Consider the following 19,532-nt stretch of genomic DNA (forward strand, 5'->3'; position numbering starts at 1 on the left):
ATGGTGTGGTAGTTTGAAGTTGTTTCTAGGAGAACAGTTGTTCGACGTATCTTTATTTTAGCTTACATACCACACGTGTTCGAGTTGATGACTATGTTCTCTGTCTTAGTTTCCTCGTTCTGTCTTGTGCCATTTATGTTTCACTTTTTCTTCGAGTAGGTCTATGAATCGATGTTAGATCTTGAATCATCTTACGTACCCAACTTTTTCTAGCTTGTGTACCACGTTCTAACCTCGTATTCTCAAAATTTTGTTTAACCAGAACACTAGGTTCTGGTTAAACAAAATTTTGAGAATTTCATACCTTCAGAATGTTTAATTCAAAACATTCAATATTGCTATATAGGCCAATCTGAAATTATCGAGTAGGTACTCCGAATTACGAGTCATCTGAAAAAAAAAAAACGTACGTACCCAATGCCACGTAATTTGATTGTCTTGGCTCAACCGATAGGTATTCTTTATATAAACCTTACCCCCGGTTTCAATAACTAGGCAGATATATCTGTATTGGAAATAGATGTTTCATCTAGGCTCGAGTCGGGTTACGTACCAAACGTAAATGTGTTGATATTATGTATTTAAGTAGTAATTGCGATTTTCTCATCTCAATTGCTTCAGATTCTTCCTTCCTTCTTCAGTCATACTTTTAAAGCTCGTTTGAATTTTTATCTAAAAATCTTGAATTAGCTTACGTACCATATTCCTATGCTGCATTTAAATTCATACCTTCGCATTTGTTACTCATCAGATTAATGTCTGGAAAAAGCATTTCCAACTCCGAAAGGCAAATGTTCAATTTCAGTTTCATTAAAAAAATCGAATTTTCTTACCCCCACCGTGTTCGTTTGTATCTATCTTTCTAATACGGCTAAGTGCACCACTCAAGTTATCGTCGAAGGTAGTTTTATTCCATGCCGCATAACAATTTAATGTAAGGTCGTAATATGTAGATCCTCTCATCTTCCTGTCAGCCTGAAAAGGTTGTATTAGCGTACGTACCATGTTCCTAGTTTCGTCTTCTCTGTATTTTTATATTAAAGTACATCAAGCAGACAATTCAAGCTTTTATCGTAGTATCGTAGTTTGAGTTTCGTGTTACCAATATTGTCGTGCACTCCGTTAATCACCAAAGTCTATAACATAGTTTTAACACAACCGAAACGATATACAGATACACTTCAAATACATATCCAACCAAAAAGCAATGCACAAACAGCACATTCACAAAAGATTTCTCGGCTGCAGTAATCAATAATCTTCGCCCATATGTTAGTTTTGCACACATTCCAGGTTACGCTCTGTACAATTTATAGAATCTAAAATATCTTCAGGGTTTCAGGTTTCGCCAATACTTGCAAGCTGTTGCAATGTTCGTTTTCCATAACCATGCTGTGCCAAGCAGCCGTTAGTCTATGTTGCTGTATCTAAGTCTATAAAAAAACATACAAGACACACATCGAACACGAGTGGTAAAGCATCTAGATACAATCATATTGGATCAAGCATTGAACAGCAACTTAAAACTAAGTAGACAATGTTACATGACACGTACTTAAACAATAACTGGATTAGGAGTAAAAATATTAAAAGTACCAGTACCTATTATGCACATTTCACCTGCGAACATACAAAGTTTTTCCGCACTTCTACCCGTCTAATAAAGATAAAGAAACTTAAAGAAAGGTTACTAATTAACATTTGTTATATAAGTTAAAAAAAACTGCTATACCTTCCTAAATAGACTTGCAATATGAAGGTGCAACTTCATGCCGATATTAGAGATGTAGTACATTTCTAATTTTGGGTGAAGAGCCAAAAACAAGTTTCGTGATTTAAGCGTCCCATGCGGCCATATTCCAGTCTTTGCTCGTGCAAGCTTCTTACGTTAGTAGGTAATCCAATATCTAAAAGAAACTATCAATTCAAAGCAAGACGTTCGCTCTTGAGTACCCAATCTGTGCTATACATTAGGTTTGTGGATTTAGTGCTATTGAGATGGCTAGGCTAAAACAGATTTAAACACACATTTCGACACGACACTCAAAACACATAAAATACCAATGCACAGATAGGTATACAAATATCAAAATGACATAATTATATTAGTGACATACCAATAATAATATTCTTGAAGTTAACTATGGAAAAAACATTATTAAGCGTAACAAGTCTAGAAAAAGCGATAAAAAAAGTAATATAAAAATGCTCACGTGATATTGATTATTATTGTCTGCAACAAAATCATTAAACACACGGTTTCTTGTGCTTGGGTATATTTTAGACATTTAGATCTATCATAATTAAGAAATACAAGTAAGTTGTCTGGATGGGTTGTGTGATGTAGGAGACATGCTGTCCAGTCATACAAGATACATTTCTGGTTGTTGCTTCTCTTCAGTACCTAAATGCTGATAGTTTTTGTTGTGCAGTAACAGTTGATGACACCACCTGCGGAGCAAAAAAGGCTTACGCTTTGACGCTCTAGCGGTAGTTGCGGTATAACTGAAGCCAGCCTTCTCTTTCTTTCTTCTCAGAGGTCCGTTGTGTTCTTGTACCTATGGGCTTCTGGGTTCCAGTTCCAATGTCGGCTATTTCCTTTTGCTCCTTGGTTGAATATTTCTTGATCTGTGAAATAAAGAATTCTTACGTGTGGGCGCTGTGTGTCGAGTCTAGTAGTATTAGAAGCACAGAGGTACAATAGGCTTGTAGAGCGGGTAGTCAGTAGCCAGTGTCGTGGTGAATGAAACATGAAGACAAGTGATTGTGAAGCACGAAGAATGACGACCGCAAGGCGCGAAGTTGGACGAGCAGGGCACGAAGAGAGAGGCGCGGAAGATTATCTAAAATAGGTATGGTAAGTGTGGAGCTGAATATTGCTCGAAGGACGAAAACTCAGCACGTCGCCGTGGAGGTGCTTGCGATCGACGGCAGATGACATCGCTAAAATATATTTTAAAAAGGTATACACTCACAAGTGCTTAAAGGTTGTCGAATCCACATTTCGAAGTACGTCGAACCCGCAGTTAGATGACCGACGAATTGTCTAGGTACTCTAGGTACACGCAAATGTAGACCAACATATTATACATGCATTTCGAAGACAGATTAAACCGCAGCTCGAAGACCGAAGAAAAGTTTACACGCAAACCGACGAACTAGTAGACCGACGACAACCTGACGAACTTGCTGCTTGAGGACGGATGAACACGTAGACAAAAACACGTTGCAACTCGCAGTTTGCAACCCGACTAACTTACTGTTCGAAGATCGACGACAACTTGACGATCTTGCTGTTCGGAGATCGACGAACACGAAGTTCAAAAAACCGACGAACACGCAGTTCTAAAACATGTTGAACTCGCAGTTTGCAAACCGATGAACTTACTGTTCGAAGACCGACGAACACGTAATTCGAAGACCGACGAACACGCAGTTCGCAGACCGACGAACACGCAGTTCGCAGACCGACGAACACGCAGTTCGAAGACCGACGAAAGCGAAGTTCGTAGACCGACGAACACGAAGTTCGAAGACCGACGAACACGCAGTTCGCAGACCGACGAACACGCAGTTCGTAGACCGACGAACACGAAGTTCGAAGACCGACGAACACGCAGTTCGCAGACCGACGAACACGCAGTTCGCAGACCGACGAACACGCAGTTCGAAGACCGACGAACACGAAGTTCGTAGACCGACGAACACGCAGTTCGCAGACCGACGAACACGAAGTTCGTAGACCGACGAACACGAAGTTCGTAGACTGACGAACACGAAGTTCTAAGACCGACGAACACGCAGTTCGAAGACCGACGAACACGCAGTTCGAAGACCGACGAACACGCAGTTCGAAGACCGACGAATACGCAGTTCGAAGACCGACGAACACGCAGTACGAGGACCGACGAACACGAAGTTCGAAGACCGACGAATATGCAGTTCGAAGGCTGGCGAACACGAAGATCTAAGAAACGACAAACTTGAAGATCTGAAGAATGATGACTCGCAACCCGCAGATCGATGAACTTATACTAAGACAAAAATTTACAAAGACTCACAATCCAAAGTAAAAGACGACTTGGCTCGGCGAAGACTTCGCAGCAGTAAGATTGGAGTTTTTGGATCTCGTTTCGATGACGGGATGGTCGAATATTTGAAGAAATACAACCTGGGCAAGGCTTGAACGAAGACTGATGGAGATAACAGGAAACTGTCAAATATGGGCGCCGATTTTGTAGGAGGTATGGTGTTATGAGTGGCTTCGCGTGAAAATCGTACCTTTAAGAAAATTATAATTGTGAATCGGACCTTCGGATGATGAAGCAGGAGAGCACCACTCTGGCAGGCAGTGAGGACGGGCTTTGGTGGCCGGACCGGGCAGGCACTAATATTGGGCTTCTCTGCTCACGCCGCTTTGGATGTTGTGCACACACGCTTTCGACAATGATGGGCAAAACTTGCAACTTCATGGCGAGCTGGATTCTCTGCGCGCGTTCTAGTAGCGGCCCATGCACCGCACAGGCTCTGTTAACAATAGATGAATTAGGCACGCCCCGCCGCTCCAGCGGGTAGATACTGCAGTTTCAATAAAGATGGCAGAAGTCAGCGAAAATCCGTTACGGTGAGAGGTTCTTTATTGAATGATGATGGCAGAAACACGTTTATACCTCTTTAATGTAGGTACTTCTTATCTTTCTTGGTTAACGTTGACTCGGACCAGGCTGGCTGGCTCTGTCGCGTACTCGCGTAGAGACGTCTCGTTTTGTTGCCTACGGCAAGCGCACAATGACAATGGTTGACGCACCCGTTCTCGCGTAATTATAGACTTGGCTGGCTCAACTAAGTTGACTCCTCTTTGGTGTATGTATGTTGACTCGCATCCCTCTGGCAAGCAGAACCAGCAGACCTGATCAACTTTTTAGGTACCTATTCTGAACAGGCTATTCTCGACTGGTATTAGCATCACCCGAAGTCAAGTTCAGGTTAAAGGTGGTAGGATCCAAGCTCAGATACGTGTGGCCACTCTGTAAACAATAGCTTAATTATGATGAGCACCCACCACTCCGATGGTTTCTGGACGGGGACGGTCAGGATATCTGAAGACTGTCGGTGTCTGGTGTCAGGCTCTATCGCGCTGAGATGCGAAGACACATCTGGTTCTGTTAACAATAGGTTGATTATGGTTGCACGCACCACGACTTGTGACCACCAAAGATGGATCCTTTCTTGCGCGCTGTCTTTATTTTTTTGGATATGAGTATGACGGTTGGATTTGGTTAGGCAGATATCGGATCATTCAGAGCACTCCACTCAGATGACTGATGATGACTCCGTGACTAGAGAAGGAACCCGCAGCTGAAGTGAGGCTCACTTCTGGGCGACTAGTTTGGCCTAAGTTTGCATCTTTCTAGCGTAATATAGCTAGCGTGTACTTGACAAACTCACCGCGCAGTCGTGAAGACTCGTCTCATTCTGTTAACAATAAGTGGATTACGAATTCACGCACCGCAATAGCGGGCGGACTAGTCAAGTTCTGTAATCTAATCAAGGTGGCTTGGGGTCAAAGTCATGCATACTTCTGGTAGCTTACATGCTTACACATGGATGACTCCAACTTGCATTTTTCTTGATTGGCGAATACTGATGTTCACAGACTGACATCAGGCCAGGCAGACTCAGTGGGTGGCTGGATTCAAGCTCAATCGCGGAAACACGCCTAACTCTGTTGACAATAGTGAGATTATGGTCTCGCGGTCATACCTAGCCTCGACGAGCCCAATGCTGAATCCGGCGCCGGTGGTACTTGTATTTTACCCCGATGTCTATGACTGGACTTTCCTCCTGGCGGACAACAGCTTGGCACGTCTTGGCTGGCTATGTCAGACACTGTTGACAAAGAGTGGATTACAGATGCACAGGCGGGGAGACTTGTCAAGTTCGGCGGCCCCTGAAGGTGTGACATTAGAGGTTTCTGGCTAACTGCTACACGTCTGTCTTCGATGACAACCGGAACCCCCAGGCTTGCTAGCGCTGCCTGTCTCTGTTGACAAGTTCAGTTAAACATATACCGCTATGGCGGTAGACATAATGCTTTATTAACAGGGGCAAAATCAAACACGCACCCTTAGGCAGGCTTGCCAACCTCCGAACTGGTCTCACTGGCTGCAGTGACAGTCTAGCTTCATGGTGGGCGGACTGGGCACTTCGTAGGGGCACGACATGTTTGGTTCTGTTGACAATGTCTAGATTAAACACGCCCGCGTTGGCGGGTTCTGTCAGTCAGTAGCACTAGACGGCCGAAAGAGAAACGCACGTAGCGGTTTAAAGCGTAACGTATCCGTCGCTATACCGTGCACGAATTTTATCAAGAGGAAACAGATCTCGTTGATCAATTATGACTGCATTGCATCTGGTAGAGTTCTGGGGGTAAATGAATCAAGCCCGCAGCGCGTGGAGAATGGAGCTCTTGTTCTAAGCAGGCAGAGTTGCTATGCGGAGACGGGAAACCCTGGTAAACTGGCACTACAGGCGGCAGACTAGATCACGATCCTGCTACTTCGACTGGTAGACTGACTGGATTGGGTTCAAACCTCTTCAGCGGGTAGACCGGATCGCGTTCGCACCGTTCAAACAGGCAGATAGTCGTTGTTTTATTCTGCAAAGATAGAAAACTTCGCAATATGTTTTTTTGATGTGTGCTTCAGTTGCATTTTGAAGGAAAACTGCGTGAGTAATAATTCTTACCAATTCTATTAGGCACCATAGGACCGAGCTGACATCACCGCGCAGGACAGACTGGACCAGGCAGCACTGCGCTGGCGGGCAGACTGGACTAGGCCGCTCCGGCTGGCACCACTAGCGCGCAGACTGGACCGGGATGGCACCACTGGCGCGCAGACTGGACCGGGCTGACTCCAATGACATGCAGACTGGACCGGGCTGACCCCACTGGACTTTGCTCGTATAACTTCGACTGGTGTCTTCGGTTAATTCAGGCTTGAACCTCTTCGGTATTTGCGCAAGCTGGACTGGTCTCGTACCACTTCAGAAGGGAAGACAGGATCGTGTTCGCGTCGTTGCAGCAAGCACTTCACGCCGTTTTTGTAGGCTGCAAAGTTATTAATATTTTTGCATGATTCAAAATAATTTACCCGTGCAAATGTCTGCCCAGATAGTTTCAGCGCAGTGTTCTGTAGACATTTAGTAAACGTCGAAACAATACACAAGTTATCCGTACCTATTTACAGTTGAGGATGACACACTCCGCAGTTCCCTTGAGCGCAGACTGGAACAGCTGGCACCACTGGCGCGCAGCCTGGACCGGGCTGGAACCCTGGAGCGCAGATTGAGCCGGGCTGGCATCACTTGCACGCAGACTGGACCGGGCTGGCACCACTGGCACGCAGACTGGACCGGGCTGGACCCCTGGAGCGTAGCCTGGACCAGTCTGGCACCACTGGCGCGCAGACTGGACCGGGCTGGAACCCTGGAGCGCAGACTGGGCCGATCAGGCACCACTGGCGCGTAGACTGGACCGGGCTGGACTCCTGAAGCGCAGGCAGAACCGGGCTGGCACCACTGGCGCGCAGACTGGACCGGGCTGGAACTCTGGAGCGCAGACTGGACCGGTCTGGCACCACTGGCGCGCAGACTGGACCGGGCTGGACCCCAAGAGCGCAGACTGGACCGGGCTGGCGCCACTGGCGCGCAGACTGGACCTGGCTGGCACCAGTAGCGCACAGATTGGACCGGGCTGGAACCCTGGAGCGCAGACTGGGCCGGACTGGCACCACTGGCGCGCAAACTGGATCGGGCTGACCCCTGGAGCGCAGACTGGACCTGGCTGGAACTCTGGAGCGCAGACTGGACCGGTCTGGCACCACTGGCGCGCAGACTGGACCGGGCTGGGCCCCTGGAGCGCAGACGGGACCGGGTTGGCGCCACTGGCGCGCAGACTTGACCGGGCTGGCACCCTGGAGCGCAGACTGGACCAGGCTGGCACCACTGGCGCGCAGACTGGACCTGGCTGGAACTCTGGAGCGCAGACTGGACCGGTCTGGCACCACTGGCGCGCAGACTGGACCGGGCTGGGCCCCTGGAGCGCAGACGGGACCGGGTTGGCGCCACTGGCGCGCAGACTGGACCGGGCTGGCACCCTGGAGCGCAGATTGGGCCGGGCTGGCATCACTGGCGCGCAGACTGGACTGGGCTGGCACCATTGGCACGCAGACTGGTCCGGGCTGGACCCCTGGAGCGCAGACTGGACCGGGATGGCACCACTGGCGCGCAGACTGAACCGGGCTGGGCCACTGGCACGCAGACTGGACCAGGCTGGCACCACTGGCGCGCAGACTGGACCTGGCAGGAACTCTGGAGCGCAGACTGGACCGGTCTGGCACCACTGGCGCGCAGACTGGACCGGGCTGGGCCCCTAGAGCGCAGACGGGACCGGGTTGGCGCCACTGGCGCGCAGACTGGCCGGGCTGGCACCACTAGCGCACAGACTGGACCCCTGGAGCGCAGACTGGGCCGGTCTGGCACCACTGGCGCGCAGACTGGACCGGGCTGGACCCCTGAAGCGCAGACTGAACCGGGCTGGCACCACTGGCGCGCAGACTAGACCGGTCTGGCACCACTGGCGCGCAGACTGGACCGTGCTGGGCCCCTGGAGCGCAGACGGGACCGGGTTGGCGCCACTGGCGCGCAGACTTGACCGGGCTGGCACCCTGGAGCGCAGACTGGACCAGGCTGGCACCACTGGCGCGCAGACTGGACCTGGCTGGAACTCTGGAGCGCAGACTGGACCGGTCTGGCACCACTGGCGCGCAGACTGGACCGGGCTGGGCCCCTGGAGCGCAGACGGGACCGGGTTGGCGCCACTGGCGCGCAGACTGGACCGGGCTGGCACCCTGGAGCGCAGATTGGGCCGGGCTGGCACCACTGGCGCGCAAACTGGATCGGGCTGACCCCTGGAGCGCAGACTGGAACTCTGGAGCGCAGACTGGACCTGGCTGGCACCACTGGCGCGCAGACTGGACCGGGCTGGGCCCCTGGAGCGCAGACGGGACCGGGTTGGCGCCACTGGCGCGCAGACTTGACCGGGCTGGCACCCTGGACCGCAGACTGGACCAGGCTGGCACCACTGGCGAGTAGACTGGACCGGGCTGGAACTCTGGAGCGCAGACTGGACCGGGCTGGCACCACTGGCGCGCAGACTGGACCGGGCTGGGCCCCTGGAGCGCAGACGGGACCGGGTTGGCGCCACTGGCGCGAAGACTGGCCGGGCTGGCACCACTACCGCACAGACTGGACCGGGCTGGAACCCTGGAGCGCAGACTGGGCCGGTCTGGCACCACTGGCGCGCAGACTGGACCGGTCTGGCACCACTAGCGCGCAGACTGGACCGGGCTGGACCCCTGGAGCGCAGACTGGGCCGGTCTGGCACCACTGGCGCGCAGACTGGACCGAGCTGGACCCCTGGAGCGCAGACTGGGACGGTCTGGCATCACTGACGCGCAGACTGGACCGTGCTGGACCCCTGGAGCGCAGACTGGGCCGGTCTGGCATCACTGGCGCGCAGACTGGACCGGGCTGGACCCTGAAGCGCAGACTGAACCGGGCTGGCACCACTGGCGTGCAAACTGGACCGGGTTAGCGCCACTGGCGCGCAGACTTGACCGGGCTGGACCCCTGGAGCGAAGACTGAACCGGTCTGGCGCCACTGGTGCGCAGACTGGACTGGGCTGGCACCACTAGCACGCAGACTGGACCGGGCTGGAACTCAAGAGCGCAGACTGGACCGGGCTGCCACCACTAGCGCCACTCGGACCTTGCTCGTATCTTCGGCTAATTCAGGCTCGAACCTCTTCGGTAGCTGCGCAGGCTGGACTGCATGGTGTCGTACCACTTCAGAAGGGAAGACAGGATCGTGTTCGGTCCGTTGCAGCAAGCTCCACGTCGTCCTGGTAGGCTGCAAAGTAGATATATGCAAATTTCAAAATTATTTACCCGTGTCACGGTCTGTGCTGTGCTCTAATGGTGATGATGGTCTCAGGTCAGTAACGTGTTCTATAGGAATTTAATGTCGAAGCAATAAAAAGTAATTTGTACCTATTAAACTTGAGGTCTAGACACTCTGCAGATGGATGGCTAGATGAGCTGGCGCGCAGACTGGACCGGTCTGGCACCACTAGCGCGCAGACTGGACCGGGCTGGACCCCTGGAGCGCAGACTGGGCCGGTCTGGCACCACTGGCGCGCAGACTGGACCGAGCTGGAACCCTGGAGCGCAGACTGGGACGGTCTGGCATCACTGACGCGCAGACTGGACCGTGCTGGACCCCTGGAGCGCAGACTGGGCCGGTCTGGCATCACTGGCGCGCAGACTGGACCGGGCTGGACCCTGAAGCGCAGACTGAACCGGGCTGGCACCACTGGCGCGCAAACTGGACCGGGTTAGCGCCACTGGCGCGCAGACTTGACCGGGCTGGACCCCTGGAGCGAAGACTGAACCGGTCTGGCGCCACTGGTGCGCAGACTGGACTGGGCTGGCACCACTAGCACGCAGTCTGGACCGGGCTGGAACTCAAGAGCGCAGACTGGACCGGGCTGCCACCACTAGCGCCACTCGGACCTTGCTCGTATCTTCGGCTAATTCAGGCTCGAACCTCTTCGGTAGTTGCGCAGGCTGGACTGCATGGTGTCGTACCACTTCAGAAGGGAAGACAGGATCGTGTTCGGTCCGTTGCAGCAAGCTCCACGTCGTCCTGGTAGGCTGCAAAGTAGATATATGCAAATTTCAAAATTATTTACCCGTGTCACGGTCTGTGCTGTGCTCTAATGGTGATGATGGTCTCAGGTCAGTAACGTGTTCTATAGGAATTTAATGTCGAAGCAATAAAAAGTAATTTGTACCTATTAAACTTGAGGTCTAGACACTCTGCAGATGGATGGCTAGATGAGCTGGCGCGCAGACTGGAACGGGCTGGCACCACTGGCGCGCAGACTGGAACGGGCTGGCACCACTGGCGCGCAGACTGGAACGGGCTGGCACCACTGGCGCGCACACTGGACCGGGTTGGCACCACTGGCGCGCAGACTGGAACTGGCTGGCACCATAGGAGTGCAGACTGGACCGGGCTGGCACTATAGGAGCGCAGACTGGAACGAGCTGGTTGACACCACTGGCCTGCAGACTGGACCGGACTGGCATCACGCTGACTGGCAGCCCGGAACACTCTGGTGTCTTCGGCTGATTCAGACTCGAACCTCTTCAGCAGGCGTAGGCAGGCAGACTTCACAACGTTGTTGCAGACTGCAAAGTTATTAAAACATTGTGGCTATTTTCAAAATATTTACCATTGTTTTGACGCATGCTCTCAGTGCGTCTCGTAGGCATTTATATCACCAACAAATAAAAATAAATGTAAGATTATTTGTACCGATTAGGCTTGAAATCGTGTCATTCCGCTGTCAGCTGGATTAGCTGGCGCGCACACTGGACCGGGCTGGTACCACTGGCGCGCAGACAGGACCAGGCTGGCACCACTGGCGTGCAGACTGGAATGAGCTGGCACCATCGGCGCGCAAACTGGACCGGGCTGGCACCACTGGCGCGCAGCATGGCCAGAGCAGGACCCCTGGAGCGCAGAGTGGACCGGGCTGGCACCACTGGCGCGCAGACTGGATCGGGCTGGCAGCACTGGCACGTAGACTGGACCGGGCTGGCACCGCTGGCGCGCAGCATGGCCAGAGCAGGACCCCTGGAGCGCAGAGTGGACCGGGCTGGCACCACTGGCGCGCAGACTTGATCGGGCTGGCAGCACTGGCACGTAGACTGGACCGGGCTGGCACCACTGGCGCGCAGACTGACCGGGCTGGCACCACTGGCGCGCAGACTGGACCTAGCTGACACCGCTGGAGCGCAGACTGGTATCGCTGGAGGCAGACTGGGCCGGGCTGGCACCACAGGAGCACAGACTGGACCGGGCTGGCACCGCGCTGCGGGCAGACTGGACCGAGAAGCACCACGTAGGCACTGGAGCAGGTTGACTTGAGCCCAAGAAGTAGTTCAGCAATCTTGGCTCGAGTTTGGCTGGGAAAATACAATAACTTTGCGCCTGTGTGCTTTCGGAACGAGAGCCCTACCGTGATTGATCGTTCGCTACGTGCGCACGTGTAGGCATAATATTTGCATTTCTTTCTTGGCATTCGACTTGCATATTTTAAGTTAATCAAAAACTCAATTTACCTTTCGCAAAGCTTTTTTGTTTCGAATTTTTTACTTATTCAATGTATTTCTTATATTTGGATTCTTACCATCATTCTAATACGGGAAAGGTGTATCTCGAAGGTTGCTGGTCTGATGACTTTCTGCGAAGCGTTGTCCATTGCGTTCCATTCCATTGTAGAGAAAAATTTGCACGGCTGGCTCGAGGATTCTTCCAGGCTACCCGGTTGAATTGGTGATAAGAGATACAGTATCTACGGACAATGCTGCACGTAGCAGCGTTAACACCTAGACGTGCTGGGGTGGCTTATCCGCAGCATTCAAATATAGTTTAAACTCTATTGTCGTTATCATATAAGCTCTGGCATGGTACTATTTGTTTCCAGCAAATAAATTATAAGACTTGTCATATGTCTCACCGCGACATGGTAACATTGGTAACAGCGGTCAAGCCAGTGGACGGTGGACACTCAGCGGTCAATATACACGTAGACAAAGCAGCAGCAGCAATTGTCGGTTCTGTGACAAAGCAGCAGAAGTAAAAAAAAAAAAACCGGCTGTGCCGTGGGCAGCAGCGGTAAAAGACGATGCGGTAAACAGCAGTAGTCAGACGCTGTGCAAGGCAGCAGCGATCTTGAAGGGTGACTCTGTGACGAGGCAGCAGTAGTCTTTATGACCCTGTGCAGGGCAGCAGCGGTCTTGAAAGGCGACTCTGTGACGAGGCAGCAGTAGTCTTTTAGACCTGCAAGGCAGCAGCGGTCTTGAAGGGCGACTCTGTGACAAGGCAGCAGTAGTCTTTTAGACCCTGTGCAGGGCAGCAGCGGTCTTGAAGGGCGACTCTGTGAAGTGGCAGCAGTAGTCTTTATGACCCTGTGCAGGGCAGCAGCGGTCTTGAAGGGTGACTCAGTGACAAGGCAGCAGTAGTATTTTAGACCCTGTGCAGGGCAGCAGCGGTCTTGAAGGGCGACTCTGTGACAAGGCAGCAGTAGTCTTTATGACCCCGTGCAAGGCAGCAGCGGTCTTGAAAGGCGACTCTGTGACAATGCAGCAGTAGTCTATAGATCCTGTGCAGGGCAGCAGCGATCATGATAATGGACTCTGTGACAAGGCAGCAGCAGTCAAAGGCAACAGTCAATGGCACTGTGCGGGGCAGCAGCGATAGTAGTAGTCAAACGTAGACACTGTGCAAGGCAGCAGCCGTCTTGATGAGCGAGGCGACTCTGTGACAAGGCAGCAGTAGTCTATAGACCCTGTGCAGAGCAGCAGCGGTCTCTGTGACAAAGCAGCAAAAGTATTTAGATGCCGTGCCCGGCAGCAGCGATCTTGATGATGGACTCTGTGACATGGCAGCAGTAGTTTTAGGCATTCTGTGACAAGGCAGTGGTTAAAAATAATAAGCTGTCGCATGACAGCAGCGCTCATGTTTATCATAGGGTTACAGGGAAAAGGAACCTGGATAGACAAGTCTAGTGAACCACTTCAATATACTTAAGATTGACAGCGCCACGTTTAGAGCGGCTTGGTTCGAAGCCAGTGGCCAGGAGTGGGATTGTCGTAGATGTAGGTAGCAGCAGTCAGCAGCGGAGCATTATTGCAGCACTCGTACACGCAGCGAAGTCTCATTGCAGCAGTCTCTCGTACAAGCAGCGGATAGTTGCAGCAGTAGCTAAGCATACCCGTTGAGCTCTAAAAAGTAAATTCCTAACGGCCTGGCTACGCACCAGGGTTACATTCCTACCTACTTAATCGCAATAGATACATATAGTGTTTTTTATTAAGATTTAATAGCATGACTGATATAAAAAAATTTAGTTATGTATACTGTTCCTGCAGGCTTAGATATTTATTCAGAAATGTTATATTTTAGATATAATAACTACAACTACAACAAAGCTAACTTGATGCTAGTTTTATTTGTAACGGTCAATAAGATTATTTTACCTGAATGGTTCAGTACAGGCTGACGACCACCCGTAGATTGAAAAAACGTCGTGCAGTTAAAATATTTGTAGCCGTCATTCATACAGTCCGCATTTTTGCAGTGGTGCAAGTGATAGATGATCATAGTGATGGGGGATGAGTCAAGAAAGCCGCTAGTCAAGAGCATTTTCTCCGGCTTGGAATGAGGAATTATATTCGTCATCTTCGGTGTAAATAGACTGCCACTTCCGTGGCAGCTAGGTGGCGTGGATGCTTCAGCATCTAAGCTAAACAAACTCGGGGAAAGGACATAGCAAAATATTATCTTGCACATACATACATACTATTGCAGCCCTCAGGCTCGCAGCTCTTATTAGCGTTACAATAATAGATAGGTATAGTAAAATATAGGTCATACCGTTTGTCCATGCTACTTTCTCCGGCACATTCAGAGGTGGGGCGAAACCTCAACTAACATTCATATTCTTTAGACATTCCTCAGTTCACTTTCCAGTCGAATAGTAAATATCATAAAATGGCTGGATATAATAATGGAATCCATTAACGCCTGCTCCTCCAAATAATTATTCATTTCGAACTCAAACAGCCTCAGCTAAAACACTTCTATTGCGAATTGGGACGTAACCCTTATTTTTCAGTTTTATAAAATGCATTATCTCATATAGACCTCTTGCTGGCATTTTGAAAGATGTCTCAGCCCTGACTTATTTTTCAGCATACAGGAAGGCTCAATGGTTGTCAGTTTACTATGTGGGCGTTGGATCTTATCCATTACAACCTCGTAGCTGCCATTCGATACCTTTCAACAGAATAAAAACAAAACAGGTAGATATGCAATTTCACCACGATTGAAATCAAACCAAACTATTTCATTCAAAAATAAAACCGGCTTGCAAGTATTGGTTGCTTTGGTACAGTTTCCTCTTAGCATTGGTTTCAAGTGTCATTTTGTCTCGTACTTGTCGTTGTCAGTGGGTGGGTAAATTAGTTGCCTGCCTAAAACAAAACAAGACATCGAAACAAAAAAATTAGGGGGTTAGTGGTGGCCAAGAGCATATTACCGCTTTTCAGGTCAATAGTAATCCATAAGGATATAGAGTAAACAAGTCTTTCATATTTTTATTTCCACGGCTCCTCCAGTCATCTCGATTTTCCAACTATTTTAGTAGTTGTAGTTTGCAGTAGTTTTATTTGCATCCTCAGTCTAGTGCAGTTATTTGATAAGAACCCTACCCGGTCGGACTCATACCTGCAGATGTAAAAAAAAACACACAATGGTAAAGGGAAGGGATTACTAGTCCAATGCCCAGTTCCGAAGTCTCGTTTCATATTTCGCTCCCGTATTAAGTTTTTATTTTATTATATATGGTTATTAGATTCAGTCACACGACATTTCTTATATATTTTTCAGCATCTAATAATTATGTTGCAATACATTCGTTTTCTGTTTCATAGCTACATTAGATCGGCGCTAAGTTATTAATGTTATTATTACTTTAATGTGTCCATTATTATAATTTGTATAATATGAAAAATCTGTAGTGTATTTTATAGTTCCTCAAATAGATATTATATAACATAGTATGCAACTATACAGGATCTGAAAAAATGAAATGTATGGTTAAGTGACGTACCTACCTACAAACGTCCATTATTTATCATTTATTATACTTAATAGAGGTACCCATCATTATTATGAATGTTTTAAAAAAGTGGGTTATCTTATTCCTGTTATATAAGCGAATGTCAACCAATATTTCACCAGTTGAAAGTATTAAATACAACTTCTTGTATAGGTAGTAAATAAAACTTTGCCTAAACTCACCTTAGCATTAGAGAAGTTTACATCATGCATTCATTATCAATTTTAGAATGATACCGAAGCATATCGGTCTTACTTGTTCACGCACTTCAGCCTTTGGTAGGTTTATTATCTAACTGTGATTTGGGGTAGAGAGAGATTAGGACCGGCATTGACTTATCTGTGGAGGCCGACGGTCCACTTGTTATAGGGGCCGGGCTAGCCTTCGCGGAGAAGGGCTTCACCTCGCTTTGTTTACGTTTGGTTGGTTGACTCGGTCACGCACAACCTTGACCACCAGCCACGGTCCCGGTGTATAGCTGTGAAGTAGGTACGGAAATCAGTTCATGCATTCATATTCTGACGTGTGAAAATATTTGGAAATCATAGAAGAGTAGCAGCGCTATTATTTTCAACGCTTATTCTGTGCCAGCCTGCATTCGTCTCAGCGAACAAGCCAAGTCTGATTTCAGATTCCGCTCTATAGTCACGGACCTAGAAGTCATACTTATACTGGTCAGTCTGAGGCGAATACTCGCATGCCCTAAATAAGCAATGAAAATTACTGGGCCAGATCTAGGAAATAAGCGTTTATTAGCGGCATACGCAAACAAGAACTTACTACGGAGTTTGTAAACTAAGTGGTTTGTGTCGCTCAATAAACGCTGCAAAATATTTATCAAAAAAAAGGTTAAAAGTGCAGATAAGGTAACATACAAATTGATTAAGTCTGCTGTAAGTACAAGTAGGTTAAAATTCGGAACTAAAATTAATTTGTATGAAAGTCACTGCAACAATTAACATAGAAAGAGTTCAGAGATTTCATAGTAACTTACCGCATTCTAACAAGTCCTTGCTTCATATTCCTATTCTTAATTTGTATGCAATCGTTTATCAGAGCCTATGTCGCGATTTTGGTTCAGAATGGTCCCGGAAATGATCAGCCCACGCCACGTTTCCTCAATTTAATATTTCCAACTCGCAGTGTGCAGGTGTAATTTTCATGTACTAAACTGGAGACTGCTCACTCGAAGTGTAGATATAGCTGCTGTTAAGATGTTTATGCATGCATCCACACAAATATCGTGACCTCTTGTTACCTAATATAGAAAGCGCCGCGAAGATTTGCGAGATCACGGATAGGATACTTCATGGTCGCGGTAGCAGTCTCCGAAAACTCCCTCAAGTCACCTCGAGGCCTCTCGATCGTTCTAGCATGTTCCTAAATTATGTTATTTAACCCTGTTTGGAGAAAAGTTATTTCATAGACATGACCTAAGTGAGATGTCAGAAACTCAGTCATAGGCATGTTTTTATATGTCAACATTGGAGAAATTTCTTAGCAATAGCAGTGACTTGTCCAAATCGCAAGGAAAGTTACTTTATTTTTAGTAATATTTTAGAGAAATGTCACTCACGCTAAATGCTCATTATTATGATCATTAATAAAATACCAAAATGTCTGTTTTTATATTTCAAAATAAGACCATTCTAGTAACAAGTGACTCACCGACATTGTCAACATAGGTACTTCCTTACGGGAAGATAATTCTAGTGTTCAGTGTTCCGGGTAGCGCCATCACGTGACCGTGACGCGTAGAGGCCGTGCGCACGATGAACAATGCGATTGCGACAACCCGCCACGACTGGGTCGGCAGCTGCACGGTAACCGCAACGCTCTGGGGTCTAAACACAACGTTACACGCAGGGGGCCCGCATGCGGGCACGGGCAGACATTGTTATGGAATACAAGATATTATTACACCAGTCGTATGAGGAATTCGGAGGCCTAACGTTTACCTAGTGGGCTGATAACCGGGACGTATTTGAGCGTGCGCCGTTTGGCACAGTGGAGCCGTGGGCTGAACGCAGGGAACCTTAACGCCGCGGCGGCGACGGGTCGGCGGCAGACCGCAGGCTGCTCGGCCGAGTCTGGAGCTCGATCTCGTTCGCACTCGCCACTTTCTCCACGAAGCGAAGTGACGATGATGACTCATGGAATAACACATTTCGGGTGAAATCACAGTAACAAAACAGGAGAAATACAACTTTCCATTGAAAATAATCTTTTTATTTTTCATACTTAAACATATGTTACAATTTATCTTATTCAATATGAATAATAACCAAATTCCAATTTTACTATCGAGAAATAGATTGAAATTGAAATATTTAACTTTTACATTTGGATCACAAAATTAACTAAACTAAAATAAATGCACGATACCGTTACAAACCCATTGTTGTGTAAGCAGCGACCGCGCCCCAGCGACAGCCAAGATGGCGGCCATCGGATGGATGCAGACCCACGCGAAACGCAATGGGACTGTAATTTAAAAAACATCCTACTTATATCACAGATTCAAAGTTAATTAACATTACCTAGTAATTGGAAATGTCCTAGTGTACTCTTGGTATAGGTTTTACACTGTCTAATTCTTTGAAAAAACTATCTAGTCCGCTGAGATCATTCTTCCATAAGTTATCGATTCTTTCTCGTTGTTCTCTGGCGTCATCTTCTTCTTTATTGCACAAGCCCAGATCAGCTTGCATCTGGGCCCACCGTCTGGCTCGTTCTCGTTGTTTCGTAACCAACTCGCTTTCAGCACGAGTAAGGGAGTTGCTCAAAATGGCGATTATTCTTAGGTCACGCTTTCTCTTTGTCTTGGCATTAAGAGATTTACTTTTAACTTGACGGACCCAGTTAGAAAGGGATTCTGCTTTACTTTCACAAAAATCAACGACAGATTTTTCGTTTGATTTGTAGCCCATGATGAAAAAATTAGGCAGAAAATATGGCGGCGGGACAAGTACACACCTGAATCCAACCCAGGCAAATTCACTTGAAGATCTTGTCACAACACTTTCACGACCACTGCGCACCACGATGAGATTTTAAATGTCGGGCGCTGACGTCACCGCAGCCTTTTATAGGCGAGGGCAATGTGGCCCCGCTGCGCACAAAATGGCGTCGCACCAACGACGGAATCACACGAAGTCGACCGAGTACATACGATCGATACTAATTCGTATTCGGATACATGTAACAAGATTTTGGCTTCAATGGGCGAAATTACAAACGGCTATTATATAATAAACTAGTGGCACTGTGAGCTGTACACAATCTGTCTATGCATAGCTGAAACTTAATAACTAGTGGCTCTGTGAGCTGTAGACCTCGCGAGCAGAGCTTTAAATTACATGGTGCTAAGAGCTTTAAATATAGTAAATAAAAAAAAACAATACGAAATTTAAGTGTAAAAAAATAAAAAAACGTTATATCCCAGCATACAGTCAACGGTAAAAATATGGGTGTACAAATCATTTCAAAAATATGTCATATAACTCTTATGTCAGCGAATTAAGAACTGTGGGACATATTTTTGAGTAAGTTGTCTACACCCATATTTTTACCGTTGACTGTACAAATACTGGGGATCGAACCCAGACTCTGTGCAAACAAAAAAAGCGAACATTTACAAACTGAGCCAAATAGTTCTTAGATAAGCTGACGAAATTTAGCTACGCATTCTCAAGTTAAAATTAAATATCTTAATAC

General features: G+C 48.3%; 1 protein-coding gene across 3 annotated transcripts; it reads right to left on the bottom strand.

The window, feature by feature from the left end:
- Positions 1-629: 629 nt before the first annotated feature.
- Positions 630-18,961, bottom strand: LOC134799433 (uncharacterized). 3 transcript variants are annotated; one of them, XR_010145408.1, is made up of 10 exons: positions 18,792-18,960; positions 16,810-18,299; positions 15,998-16,293; positions 12,321-15,772; positions 11,444-12,096; positions 10,917-11,316; positions 10,670-10,776; positions 6,748-7,111; positions 4,312-6,658; positions 630-2,628 (listed from the first exon to the last, which is right to left on the bottom strand). XR_010145408.1 is itself a non-coding variant. In XM_063771832.1 (5 exons), exons 3-5 carry the CDS (start codon positions 11,212-11,214, stop codon positions 9,850-9,852), a joined length of 636 nt encoding a protein of 211 aa, XP_063627902.1. In that variant the 5' UTR covers positions 11,215-11,316; positions 11,444-12,096; positions 12,321-13,346; the 3' UTR covers positions 9,287-9,849. The 3 variants fall into 3 exon arrangements, 1 of the variants encoding a protein (XP_063627902.1); XR_010145407.1 differs by having other exon boundaries at positions 12,321-16,293; positions 18,792-18,961; XM_063771832.1 differs by lacking the exons at positions 630-2,628; positions 4,312-6,658; positions 6,748-7,111; ... (2 more) ...; positions 16,810-18,299; positions 18,792-18,960 and adding exons at positions 9,287-9,973; positions 10,114-10,404 and having other exon boundaries at positions 10,994-11,316; positions 12,321-13,346.
- Between the last annotated feature and the right edge of the window lie 571 nt (positions 18,962-19,532).

The sequence above is a fragment of the Cydia splendana genome, chromosome 18 (assembly GCF_910591565.1).
Source record: "Cydia splendana chromosome 18, ilCydSple1.2, whole genome shotgun sequence".
Classification (NCBI taxonomy): domain Eukaryota; kingdom Metazoa; phylum Arthropoda; class Insecta; order Lepidoptera; family Tortricidae; genus Cydia; species Cydia splendana.

Coding starts and splice junctions, on each gene's coding strand:
- LOC134799433 (XM_063771832.1), bottom strand. CDS start 11,214: ATGCCAGTCCGGTCCAGTCTGCAGGCCAGTGGTGTCAACCAGCTCGTT. Junction 10,405..10,993: donor TTCCAGTCTGCGCGCCAGTG/GTGCCAGCCCGT, acceptor TCTGCGCTTCAG/GGTCCAGCCCGGTCCAGTCT. Junction 9,974..10,113: donor CTAGACCTCAAGTTTAATAG/GTACAAATTACT, acceptor TCTACTTTGCAG/CCTACCAGGACGACGTGGAG.